This window comes from Anopheles coluzzii, chromosome 2 (genome assembly GCF_943734685.1).
Source record: "Anopheles coluzzii chromosome 2, AcolN3, whole genome shotgun sequence".
Classification (NCBI taxonomy): domain Eukaryota; kingdom Metazoa; phylum Arthropoda; class Insecta; order Diptera; family Culicidae; genus Anopheles; species Anopheles coluzzii.
The window spans coordinates 54,406,314-54,419,591 of record NC_064670.1 but is presented as its reverse complement, the minus strand read 5'-3'; the positions used below and the strand labels follow the sequence as shown (position 1 = coordinate 54,419,591).

General features: G+C 45.1%; 4 protein-coding genes and 1 non-coding gene across 6 annotated transcripts; 3 read left to right on the top strand and 2 right to left on the bottom strand.

Moving 5' to 3' along the window:
• The first annotated feature begins 394 nt into the window (after positions 1–394).
• Trnae-uuc (transfer RNA glutamic acid (anticodon UUC)) lies at positions 395–466 on the top strand. The gene has a single exon. It is a non-coding gene; the product is annotated as a tRNA-Glu (tRNA).
• A 129-nt stretch (positions 467–595) lies between these two features.
• On the bottom strand, positions 596–1,946 carry LOC120949172 (lipid droplet-associated hydrolase). Its single transcript, XM_040366251.2, has 2 exons — positions 1,593–1,946; positions 596–1,518 (listed from the first exon to the last, which is right to left on the bottom strand). Exons 1-2 carry the CDS (start codon positions 1,897–1,899, stop codon positions 791–793), a joined length of 1,035 nt encoding a protein of 344 aa, XP_040222185.2. The 5' UTR covers positions 1,900–1,946; the 3' UTR covers positions 596–790.
• A 198-nt stretch (positions 1,947–2,144) lies between these two features.
• LOC120949171 (histone acetyltransferase KAT2A) lies at positions 2,145–5,821 on the top strand. The gene is made up of 7 exons (XM_040366250.2): positions 2,145–2,466; positions 2,558–3,003; positions 3,078–3,884; positions 3,971–4,251; positions 4,325–4,775; positions 4,842–4,934; positions 5,044–5,821. Exons 1-7 carry the CDS (start codon positions 2,329–2,331, stop codon positions 5,108–5,110), a joined length of 2,283 nt encoding a protein of 760 aa, XP_040222184.1. The 5' UTR covers positions 2,145–2,328; the 3' UTR covers positions 5,111–5,821.
• A 90-nt stretch (positions 5,822–5,911) lies between these two features.
• Positions 5,912–9,914, top strand: LOC120949173 (general odorant-binding protein 72). Its single transcript, XM_049605187.1, has 4 exons — positions 5,912–6,391; positions 9,318–9,396; positions 9,504–9,704; positions 9,786–9,914. Exons 1-4 carry the CDS (start codon positions 6,314–6,316, stop codon positions 9,869–9,871), a joined length of 444 nt encoding a protein of 147 aa, XP_049461144.1. The 5' UTR covers positions 5,912–6,313; the 3' UTR covers positions 9,872–9,914.
• On the bottom strand, positions 6,412–9,310 carry LOC120961139 (ionotropic receptor 21a-like). 2 transcript variants are annotated; one of them, XM_040384818.2, is made up of 5 exons: positions 8,380–9,310; positions 8,060–8,304; positions 7,863–7,989; positions 7,124–7,773; positions 6,413–7,037 (listed from the first exon to the last, which is right to left on the bottom strand). In XM_040384818.2, the coding sequence occupies exons 1-5, from the start codon at positions 8,765–8,767 to the stop codon at positions 6,504–6,506; spliced, it is 1,944 nt and encodes a 647-aa protein (XP_040240752.2). In that variant the 5' UTR covers positions 8,768–9,310; the 3' UTR covers positions 6,413–6,503. The 2 variants fall into 2 exon arrangements, with proteins under 2 accessions (XP_049461134.1, XP_040240752.2); XM_049605177.1 differs by having other exon boundaries at positions 6,412–7,037; positions 8,060–9,310.
• Positions 9,915–13,278: the final 3,364 nt, after the last annotated feature.

Below are 13,278 nucleotides of genomic sequence, written 5' to 3'. Positions count from 1 at the left end.
AGAGAGAGAGAGAGAGAGAGATAAATAGAGAGAGAGAGAGAGAGAGAGAGAGAGAGAGAGAGAGAGACAGAGAGAGAGAGAGAGAGAGCGTTGCTGCAAAAGTGCGCATGATCGATTACCGTACACTGAAGAAAGACTAGTTCGGGACACCAAATGGAATGGTAAGATTTACATCAATAGTGAACTGTTACTTATCCATGATAACCATACAGAAAATGTCCATAATATTCATAAAGTGTCACTATCAGCATCGTATAATACAGCTTAAATTTCCACTTTAAAATCGAATCCTGAATCGAGTTACAAAAAAATACGAAAATTATTGACAAATTCTTTCGCCAGAATAGTTCAGTGATCTCAAATTAGTTTTTTCCAGCATCCCCTCTCTCACATCTCCCATATGGTCTAGTGGCTAGGATATCTGGCTTTCACCCAGAAGGCCCGGGTTCGATTCCCGGTATGGGAAAGAGCTTTTTTCCTTCTGTCATGTATTTTTTACGATTGCACTTTCATGGTGGATTATAGTTCAATTGCAAATATTTACTTAATTTCTCAACATTCTCTAGTACCAAAACAACTAATTTGCCAAAAGAAATAATGTAATTAAATACTTCAATATTGATTAAAACATTTCTTTCCACAATCACAGGCTCTAGTAGTTTGATAGTAAATCCAAATAAAGATCAAATTGTTATTATGTACTTTACATCCACCTGTTACTATTTATCTAGATTGATTTGATTATAAAGCATCACGGCCAGGCCATTGTTTCTCAACAAAGAAAAAAGTTTTATGCACGATATTTTAAGATCCACTCACCGACAGAAAAGCCCATCTGAGCCGCTGAACGTAATACAAATGCATGCTCATAGTTCCTGGTGCACAGTTCAGCATCAATATCTGGGATACGTTGCTTCAGATCATGGTAGTACTGTACCGGTACCCATCCATCCTTACTGCCATAATACAGCTTAATGCGCTGCTTGTTCTTGATGAGTGTATCCATATCCAGGTCCTTTACCTTTTCCATCTCATCAATTGCCAGGAACCATATTTTATCTATTACGCTGGGATTCATATACTTCAGACCGGTTCCTAGGTAGTACTTTGGTATTCCATCCACCAGGTAGTACATGTAGATAATCCAAGTCCGGATAAACAAGGGCAGCATGTCGAACATTCGGTAAAACCATTGCCACACGCACCACATAGGATTAATGATTCTGGTCACTATGAAACCGTTCCTCGATTTGGCCATCCGTTCCAGGGTGGGAAAGAGAAAGTAGCAATGTTGAATGCGGTCGCTTATGTCAGGAACTTTGAGCAGTTCCAGCGCCATGTACGCTCCTATCGAGTGACCGATTAGATGAATTTTTATATCCTCGGGAACGTACTTCCGTATGAACTCTATCTTGTGCTGTAGCTGTCCTTTTAAGTTAAACATTTCTTCGTTCCCTTTCAATGCGGGCACCGGTTTCTTGTACGGGCTTTCATCTGCTTCATCGTGGCCCGCCTGACCTGTAGGAATGCGGCATAGCAGCAGTAGATAATGTTTAAAACAGCAAACAAATACAAATTAACATTATACTCACCTATTACCCACACTGGCAGTTCTTTGTTCAAGCACTCATATACGGTGGAGAGAAACTTCGTGTAAAAACCAGGCAGTCCTGGGTTACCGGTAATGCACAGCACGATTTCCTTCTGATCGCCAAGCGATTCTTCGATCCACTTACCCCACGTTAGTATATGGGTAGGGACTTTTGCGATGACTGGATAAGACTCTTGCATGATGCTTGCCGTATTGCCGGTTTGTCTGTACGGAGTAAAGGTCGACCGAACGGATGCAGCAGTGAGATGAGCTCGTCTTGCCACTCCGCAAAAAAGTTTACAATACATGAACAATTATCTGTGGAACATACGAGGCTTTTGGAAAATCAAACTGTCAACTGAATAACAACAATATCGAGGTTTAGAGACAGCACGTGTGAAAAATTCAGAATTTAACGCAAAAAAACTATTTTTCTCTTATTTAAGCTACAATGAATCAATTTGTAGGTTGAACATCTTTCAATTTAATTACAGCATTTTCGGGGCGATTGCATTTTATATTTTTCCCACTTTCGTATATTTTTTTGGCAGGCAGATATTTAAACGCGCCTACCATTACTCTATGTATCTTGTTCCGTGCAACTTGACGTTCCCTTGACAGGCAGGCGTAGAAAATCCAAGCAAAACAAATCACGAATCACAAATTTTACATATCGACCGATATCTGGAACTACAGATACGTTTTTCACCGAACAATTCATACTGTAAAGGAGAAGCATGAGTGAGAATCCAAAAAATCAGAACGGCGAAGTGAAGCAAGAAAAGTCCGACTCGAATCATGGCGGCAACAGCAGCGGAGCGCAAGAAACCACACGCCAGGATAGCATCGAGCGGATCATGATGCGCAAACAAAAGGTACGGAAGGTCCATTTGTTCCTGTTAAGCTATTGCAGCTATTCCGTTGTGAACCCTGCTAACATACTGTGCATCTCGCATTCCCTTACAGGTTTATCAGTTACCGAGAAATCAAAAGCTGACCAAGCTTTCCATGTACTCGTCCTGTCAAGCAAACGAATGCCGCTGCAGTGGCTGGAAAACGCCGGAGGAGAATCGCCATAAAGATGTGGAGGTCGATTATTGCCCCGATTTCGCTGAAGAGTGCCGAAATCCAAACTGTAAGCACAGTCTTGAGACGCACATTCAGCATCTAGGTGATATTACCGAGGAACAGATGAACGAGCTGCTGGGGGCCATTGTGGATGTGGAAAATTTGTACATGAGCATGCTCCGGGAAACGGATACCGATACGAAGAAGGTATATGCTTATCTGTTCCGTTTGTTGCGGCAGTGCATTCTAACACGTACGCAGGCCGTTATACGAGGACCGCTAGGAGATCCTCCGTTTGAACAGCCCTCGATTTCCAAAGCAGTCACCAACTTCGTTATGCACAAGTAAGGCAAACAGTAGGTGCTAATAGACAAGGAGAACCCACTCACATTAATTGTACCATTGTCCCCTTCGGCAGGTATGGTCATCTCCATCAGGCAGAACTGGACTCTATGACCGATGTTGCGAAGACGTTTCTGCACTGTCTAAATCATTGGAATTTTGAAGCACCGAGTGCGCGGCAGGATCTAGTTAGCCAGGAGGATGTTTCGAACTACAAAATTAACTACACGCGGTGGCTGGTGTTCTGTCACGTGCCGGCTTTCTGCAGTTCACTGCGGCACTTTGAAACGTCTGTCGTTTTCGGCCGCACACTGCTAAAGGCCGTCTACCAGTACGTATACCAGCAGTTGCTGATGCGTTGTAAGATTGAGCGCGATCGAATGCCGCCGGAAAAACGTATCATGCTTACGCAGCTGCCCAAATTCCTCGAAGCACTTAAGCAGGAGGTAGTGAACGAAGATTCGCCAATCTGGTCGCCAAACTTTAAGCCAACGTCGTCGCTTCTGCTGCACAAAACCAAGCGCCAGCACGAAGGATCGTCATTGTCGGGGACAGGCAAGAAGATGGGAGATGCAAAACGCTACAAAAAGGAATCAGACTGCGAGGATCTGTCCGATGATGTGGTAGCGCGTGCACTGAAGCGCATAAACGACAGCAACTACTCCAGCCGGGCGGAGGTCGTCTTTCCACCGAACGCACCTCGTGATGAAGCGGCTAAGGCAGAAGAAAATCGGCGAGAAATCGAATTCCATGTCGTTGGCAACTCGCTCACCAAACCGGTAACGAAACAATCAATGCTGTGGTTACTTGGACTACACAGCGTCTTTGCCCATCAGCTGCCAGGAATGCCCAGGGAGTACATCAGCCAGCTAGTGTTTGACCCGTATGTGTTGTTGTTTGGGCTTTTTGCCTTTTGTTTCAATACATCCGATGATGAATTAAACTTTAATGGTTCCTATTTATTTCTAGGAAACACAAAACGCTAGCCTTAATTAAAGAAGGACGTCCGATTGGTGGAATATGTTTCAGAACATTCGTTTCGCAAGGCTTCACAGAAATTGTGTTCTGTGCAGTTACAAGCAGTGAACAGGTGAAGGGGTATGGTACGCATCTCATGAATCATTTGAAAGACTACAGTACCCAGCGTGGCATTAAACATTTCCTCACGTACGCTGATGAGTTTGCAATCGGTTACTTCAAGAAGCAAGGATTTTCCAAAGACATCAAGGTAGCGCGCCACGTGTACGCTGGTATGTTCATTATGTCTTTTTGTGCTAAATGAATGCGCTCTATTGATTACAATTTATTTTCTTTTTTTTGTAGGATTCATAAAAGAATATGAAGGTGCAACGCTCATGCACTGTGAACTCCATCCCAGCTTAATTTACACGCAATTTAGCTCAGTCATTCGAAAGCAAAAGGAGATCGTAAAAGAATTGATCACTCAGCGGCAGCAGGAAGTGCAAAAGGTTCACCCTGGGCTGACCTGCTTTAAGGAAGGTGTTCGTAGTATACCTATCGAATCGATACCGGGTTTGCGAGAAGTAGGATGGAGACCGACATTCCGAGCACAGCGAACAGCTCGACCGCTAGAAGAATCGGCAGACCCGGATAAGCTGGCCAATTCGCTGAGCGGAGTTTTGCTTGCTGTTCGGCAGCATACAGCTGCATGGCCGTTCCTGAAGCCGGTCAATCAGGCGGAGGTGCCAGACTATTACGATCATATTAAATACCCGATGGATCTCAAAACGATGAATGAACGACTCAAGAATAAGTGAGTCAATGGCTGACAAACAAACAAAATGATCAATTTGACATGTGAACTTAACTTTTTTTTTAGATATTACGTTACCAGACGGTTGTTCATGGCTGATATGGCCCGTATTTTTACCAATTGTCGTCTTTACAATTCACCGGAGACAGAATACTATCGGTAAGATGTTGCAAAACTATGATCCTGTCTCAAGTTAAATCGTATCCGGGGTCTTTCACATCAAAATCCTAATCAATATTCTTCTTTTTTAAAAATTTATCGCTGATAGCTGCGCCAACACTCTCGAACGGTATTTTCAAACCAAAATGAAGGAAATCGGTCTGTGGGATAAATGATGTCCGCTAAACAATCTCGATCGGGCAAACCTCCACGCAGCCAGCCAAGATGACGACGACGATGAAGACGAGGATGACAACGATCAGGACGACGAAGACAACGAAAATGATGATGACGAAGACGACACGAACTTTGACGTTAATGAAGGTCCTGCTAATCCTGGAACTATGAAACAGCAAGAGAGCATCAAAGGCACTCCCGTTCTAGTTGATGAACACCGGAAAACGATAAAGAAATCTTACGCCTCCGATGACCGTCGTTGTTTTGCCTACTCGTCGTATCACGGAAGCGTTTACTGTAAACCGGGTAGAAAGAGTAGTTACGGTAGAAAGAGTGTACCAGGTGCTGGTCCCACACGGCACCTTACCGTTACGGGGACCAGCACAGTGCCGGGTTTGCTATGTAAAGAAGACGGTACTAAAATGGCATCGGTTGTTTTAGATAGCGAAAGTGCAACCAATGAACGGGGAAGTACTGGACAGGGTAAATAATTTAGTTGATTGATTGAGCAGCGCGGAATTGAAGCTAATTCAGCATCGCAAAAATCTATCCAAAAAACATTTTAAAAGCAGTGTTCGTATTGTTCGGTACTTGTATTTATTGATTCCAGATGCAAACAATGAAAGTAATACTCGTACTCGTATAAGTAAATTGTACTTTTTAGATTAAAAAACAGTTGCAAATAAAAGTTAATTATACGGTGTCGTAAACACTCACAGAATTTGTCTATAATTTTACATTAGCAATATAATTTCACTATTTCATTAAGCCCTACGATCGAGTGTTTTCCGCACTATAATGAATTAATTACACCACTCTAAAGCGCTGTCGTCAAATCTTTAACGTCTAGTCACCGCCCATTAACATGATTGAGCTATCAAAGACAAGCTTCATGCTGACAATCGTTTAATTACCACTTCCGGACGTACCATTTTGTAGTGACGAAGTGTAAAACCGTGAGCGTTGCAAAACTGTTTAAAGTAACTATGGGTGCAGAAAAAAATGCTTCGTGACATTTAAAATGTTCTGTTTGCCATCAAGATACTCTCAGTTTAGTGTCAATCACAATTGAGTGAAAAGTAATCGCAGCAAGCGTGATATCAATTTCTTCCGATCATTGACAGTTCAGTGCAATATTCAGTGTTCGATCTCTATAAAACATGCCATAGTGCTATGCAAAACAATCTCATTTCCGTCCCGAGATGTCTTCCATAACGATATTGGCATCTGTAGTGTGTTGCAGCGTTATCTGCCTTTCATTATTACCGCAGCTAGTGCACGTGAGTATTCCCAAATGTATTTTTACGCTTTCTTTCGATACTTCACCACCTAATATAACACATCCTGATGTACCAAGAGCTACGCTTAACCGAAAAGTTGCTCGGCGAGGGTTCAGTAGGCAGTAACGAAATTCGCCTTGCTTACAAACGTCTCATTCCATCGTCGCATCATCACTGTGCCCCAGAGTTCTCCCACAAACACGAGACTAGCGCACAACAACCCATAGCCCAGTATGAAAAATGCACCCAAAAAGTGCCCCAATTCCAACCTAACCGCACCGTCGTCGATCTGATGCATCCGCGAACGCTCGATGTTTCGCATCACGTCCGTTGGCAGGTATCGAATGGCGGTTCGGATACCGAGATGGTATAGCAGACCCGACTGCTGAACCCGCAGGATGTACTCGTTCAGATTGGACCGCAACGGATTAGTGTTGGTTATCAGTGCCGCACAGTTCTGCGTGTAGACGTAGTCCTTCAGCGGCTGCAAGGTTGTCGAAACTTGCCGATCAAGAAAGTTACTTGGTGCAAAATTACCGTGCTGCGCTTGCTCGACAATAAACCCGCTGCCGCCCATGTGCGCGTATCGGTTCATCTCTTCCGGGCCGGCTGCAATGTAGGTCTTTTGAATTTGCTGTAAGTGAGGCTAGTTGGATGATCGATCTGTCATTAAATAGAAACTGTACCGCAAGGAAACTATTCTAAAAACTTCAGCACGAAATTTGCTCTTACCTCAGACGCGTTCCAAATCTCCTCCAAACAGTACGGCGTGGGACCAAACCATTTCATGCCGGTCGCCGCAAAGTCAACGACAGTATCGATCGATTTTTCGTACTTCGGAACCGTCATAACGCTGGCAAGTCCGCCACTGTACAAATTGCTTACCATAAATCCGGCCAGCAGCAACGAGGCAAACAGGCACACGCACGACCATAGGTCAGTTCGAATGGGCGATGATTGTGCTACGAAGAAGCCAACCATCATAAGCACGGCATCGCTCAGCGTATGCTGCTCAGAAATCAGATCTGATCGACCAGTCCACGGCTGATCGGTTGGAGCGGACAGTAGCAACAATCGAAGACGCACCGTACCCGCCAACCAAGTAGCTATAATGCCAACAAGAAATGTGACCATCACGGCAATCCATAGTGGCCATGAGAAGGAAAGAAACGGGGTACGCCAGTGCGGTAGCAGCTTCGGTTTCGGCACGAGCACGGTCACTCCAGATCGGCTGATGGTGGCGGTATAGGAGGAGAAGTTGTACGGCTTGAACCAAAGGTAGAATGCTCCAAAGGCAATGTCTGTGCGTCGTTCGGCCACACTGCCCATCAGACCAATTCCGGTACCATTCGGGTACACATCGCCCCACTCGTCTTCATCCTCTGTGGCGGTTTGGTGAAAGAGAGTAACAATTGATCAGCGCTGGAGCATTGGACCATACAGGTGGTCGACGGAGAGGTTGAGTAGGTACCTGGGAACACCATAATGTTGCAATTACGACGCTCACAGTACGAAACTAGGAGCTGTAGTTCTGTGCCATCCAACCATATCGATCGCTTGCCTGTCGCGGAATCGAAGGCATTGCCAGTTTCTTGTTCCTGTTGCAAAAGGTCGTTAAGTAAGACAATCAGCATATTTTTCCACTAACCTCACCGCTCATTTACCTACCAATCGCTCATAGCCCGTAAACGGCAAATAGTTGCACATGGACGTTCGCAACATGTAACCATTTAGATCTCTGGCTTTGTCTGGGAAAAAAGAGTGATTCTTCCAACTGGTCCATTTTACCGCGACTAGCTCCATAGCAACGTTCACGCTTCGCTCAAGTACATCTGACATATCGACGACGGTGTTGTAGATATTAGTAGGCCGTTCCTGCTCATCGTACACTACGATCAGGACGTTCGCCAATTCTGCATGGGCGAGAAAAACGTCAATAGTTGTTATCGCACAGTCCGAATGGTTCAACATCAAGTAACACCACTTACCGCGAAATGCTTCGTGCACTCGCATACGATCTAATAATTGCGTTTGGTTTCGCTTCGCTATCAGGAGGATCAAGCTTTTGTCCAACGATCGCTGGCGGGCCAAATCGTGCACCGGCATGTAAAGATCGAGAAAACGTTCAGCACCCTGTTCATCAACCACGAACGCTTGGCAGCCGTTGTCGATTGCGTGGAGCATACTGGTGTTCAATTGATCGTATAGCGACAGCACAATCCTGCTCAATGGTACATCTTGGAGAAAATCATTTCCAACCGTGCAGAAGCTGTAGTATTGCGAGTAATACTTTAGGATCAGAAAACGCATCAACACACTCATCGTCGGAATTGGAACACCACTGTTCAGCCCTAGCTGAGCCACTGTCGCTTCCATGCTGTGCTGGGAATCTACACTGAACCAGTCGGTCGAGCGAACTGGAGGAGTTTTTCGAGTAATTCGAGTAATAGGCCGATTGCGTTATTTTAGCGTTTTTGTTTTTATATGTAGTTAGCGTACGACGCGTCATGTATAAGAAATTTCACAACTACCTATAATAACATAATCAATGCTGATTGCCTACTACAAGAGCGCAGGGAGTCCTTTGCCTTTTTTCACGATACAGTTACGGGTATTCAGGGGTTCAGGACATAGAGTCAATTACATTGCTTTGTTTAAGGTAGAATCGGTGCAATCCTGGGGCATGATAATTTCAGAGGATCCGATAGCATTCTGGCTGCCTATCTTATTAGTGTAGTCAATTATTCAAATTACGGCATGTAGTGATCCAGTTGTTGCAGATTTTTAAACCGCACACAGCAGTGCGTGACCCGCAATCATGGCAGTTTGCGTTGTATGCATTAAAAATTCAATTAAATTCGTTGATCCGAAGGAATTCAGTGACAATATAATAATTAGTCTATGTTTACATTTCAATCCATTGTAGAGCATCACACAGGAACAGTTGGAGAAAACAGCCCGGACCTTCCGACAGGTTTGCCAGCCGAAGCATAAAATATCGGACGGTACCAATTAATCACGCGACGGTATACGACTCAGTAACCACAAGCTCATATTTTTTCCATTTCCACATTTTCCATTTCTTCTTTACACACTCTGTACGTTCTTGTAGAAGTAGCAGATGCAGTTAATCGTGGTGTGTTTGCTGATACGAAAGATTTTAAATGCTATGTGAGTTGTCTGCTGGACATTATGCAGGTGGCGCGAAAGGGAAAGGTGAACTACGAAAAATCGCTCAAACAAATTGACACGATGCTTCCGGACCACATGAAGCCGGCGTTTCGGGCCGGATTAGAAGCTTGCAAATCGGCCGGTATGTTGAGGTGGATCGACTGTTTGTCACATTGATATTGAAGTTTTATCTTTCGCCATCTTCTGTTCTGTTGATTTGCAGCCCAAGGAGTTAAGGACCACTGTGAGGCGGCCGCAATACTGTTGCAGTGCTTTTACAAGAACAATCCAAAATTTGTTTTTCCATAGCGGACAATGGACAGGGAAATATATTGTATATTTTATAATTATAGTCATTATGTTGTTTTCATGCTGTTGGTAGATGAGGAAACCTTAATATCCATCACATTAATTGAAATTAACTATGTTGTAATTTACCAGCAAGACCTTTGCTCAAGACTCTTTGATAAACTTTCGCCGTCTGTTCTAGTGCGGCTTTCTAGAAATGAGCCACAACACTTTATTATTATCAGCACGAGCCCGTTTGATCCTATTTGCTTTAGCTCAGTCACACGAATGAAACTCATCACTGCATGCGTGCTGTGATTTAGCTCCCTCTATTTCGAACTCTCTCTTTCGATCCTCTGATCAGCGATCTCGTAACTCACGCACATCCTTCCACGCACACATCATACGAAAGCCGTCGATTGCTATTGCTGAATGGTCAGGTGGACAGAATGGCTAAGTTAGGCTATCAGTTCATACCCAGTTGCCGCTAGACATTTTCATCGAAAGTCCAAGAGACATCGTAAGAGTTGAAGAGCATGCGGTAGTGATGGGTCATACGACTACATTAACGGATCGACCCGGAATGGGATGCAGCTAGGCCGGAATCGATTCAAAAATACAACAAGTACGATAGGTTCAGTAGGTTCAGCAAAGCATATCTTCACCATATTTATGGATGATGTCACTTTCGCACTACCTCCTGGTAGTATCATCGTTTACGCAGACGATGCCACAATTTTTGCTGCAGTTCGCCAGCCATCAAGTTACGGTTTTTTACAAGAATGCCTTGAGTTGTTCTTGTTCCTGGCGCAAACGTAATGGTCTGATGGTGTGTATCCAAAAATGCAGCTGTATTTCTGTTATGTTCTGCACTTTTGTTTTTGAATATTTTATTTACACTCATACAAAATAAATAATACAACACAATTAACAATCACAATGAAACGTATACTGTACGGGGGCCGCGCACCAGCCGCACCGAGAGCCCCTGCCGAGAGCTCCTGCTCGATCGGCTCGCTAACACACTCTGCTCGGCGCTCGGCACACACTTAGCCTTGCGCTGCTTAGTGTGTGCGACAGTGTGCGTGACACACTGTCGTCCTCCTGGACGTTGACCGGTGGCAGCGCAACTGCAACGGCAAGTCCAGGGGTCGGCACGGCTGCCCACAACAATTTCATTCTCCTGAGGGAGGTACCCACTTTCAGCAAATGCAGGTGTTAGACTTTGGTGTTGGTGTTACAACTGCCTATGCTGTGCAATAAATTTCACAAATCCAACTGAAATAGGAATTTCCAAGAAACCTGCCCAAAAAGAGTGCCATAGAGTCCAATTTCCATCATATGAAGTTCACTTCCCATAAGAAAAAGTCTAGGAAGTATCCTACAACTATGAGAACCCCCTGGAAAACCCTTTAACGCACAGTGCCTTTTCATCGGTGGTCTTCTCAACGGTGCCATCGACTCACAGTTTCTGTTGTCCCGCATCAATATTTTTGCACCATCTCGCCAACTTAGTGTTATATTTTCGTTTTCTTTCGAAGAACGCTAAGAAACGTTAACGCGTTACTTCCTTCAAAACGATGGGATTGGAAAGTCTTTGTTTATTATTAATAACTCGTAAACAATTTTGCTACCACTTTGTTCCACGACCTTTCTCAAGCGCGCGCCATATCTTTCTCCTCGATCGGCACTCACGCATCGTGCCGAGCGCGCGTTCGCTGACCTCCCGATAGATCGCACACACACTTCGATCTACGCCCGATGAGTGTCCTCGGTAGCGATCTACGGGATCATCAGGTTGGCCCATAACATCTCCCCCTTTTTATTGCAGCAGGTACCCATCAAGCCTACGCGGGAATCGTCTGGACCTGTTGGACCGGCGTGGCGATTGTACCGGCTGCTGACGTCTTCTTCGTTGGACAGGTACTGGTCGTGGAGATGGTAACGGCGGTGAGGAGGTCATACCACGGACCCCGTCGGATGATGATGGTAGGAGCGGTGAGGATATCACTGTAGGGTGCTCAACTGGCACGACATCTCTTGGTCCTTCGATGAGCAGATCTAGCGGCAATTGCGTACGAGCCGCGAGATTAGTTGATTGCTCTGAACTGCCGATGTCCCGTTTCCGCAGCTGGTTTACGTGACGGCGATGCATACGGCCGTCATCCGTCTTAACCTCATATATCACATTCCCTATAATGCGAACAACCTGCGCGGGAACCCATTTCCAAGAGTTGCGCGAATACCACTTCGCGTAAACGCAATCACCACTCTTGAAGCCCCGACCATGTTCCATGTTCAGGCAGCGTTTCAGTGGTCGGCGGAGGCTTTAGCAGTTCCATCGCTGTTCTTATTTTTCGATTAAACATTGCCTCTGCAGGCGAGCGATGGTTTTCGAGAGCGGCGTTGGGCGTTGATCGGTACGCTTGGAGGAAAATATCGAGAGCTTCTCCGTGGGACGCTCCACCTTCTTCTATCTTTTTGACCGCCCGTTTAAAGGTGTCGACGAAACGTTCTGCTTGCCCATTCGACTGTGGATGAAACGGTGGGCTTGTAACATGTTGTATGCCTTTGCTACAACAGTAATCGGTAAATGCAGTACTCGAAAACTGCGGCCCGTTATCGCTCACAAGTGTAATGGGGAAACCAAAACGAGCAAATACGCCTCTCAAAATAGCAATTGTTCCAGCGGTCGATGTTGAATTTGCCTTTATAACCTCTGGCCATTTAGTATTTGCGTCGACTATCACCAAATAAAATTCGCCATTAATGGGCCCTGCATAATCGATGTGAATTCTTTCCCAAGGCTGTTTAGTGGCTGGCCAGGATAATGGTTTCGTATGAGGAGGCGATTTTGCGGCTACCGCACATGCATGGCAAGTCTTAACGCACTCGGAAATGTCCTCATCCAAGCTAGGCCAGTATACATAACTCCGGGAAAGTGCCTTCATCCTTTGCATCCCGGGATGGCCTTCGTGTAGCTGCTTCAGACATTTCTCGCGTAATCTGGTAGGGATCACTACCCTCTCCCCGAGCAAAATGCATCCTCGAACCGAAGAAAGGGCTTCGCTTCGATTGAAAAAGCGTGCCAGGTCTGCACCGTAGCTCAGGTTTCGAGGCCACCCTTCCATGACGTACTGGTGAACCTTCTTCAAGACTGCGTCAGTATTTGTAGCTCTGGCAACGTCTCTAAAATTAAGAGGAAATGCATTAATGGAATTTGTTGCTACAAAACTTACATCCTCCTCGAGTTCGGCGCTGGTTATGATGTACTCCGGTTCCGGTTTGGCATGTTCCCTTATCAGTCTCGATAGTATGTCGGCGTTACCGAACTTAGTAGTGGGAACATACTCGATGCTGAAGTCATACAGCTGCAAGGTCAGTGCGAATCGTTGCAGTCTGTTTGCCGTGTAAACCGGAATACCTTT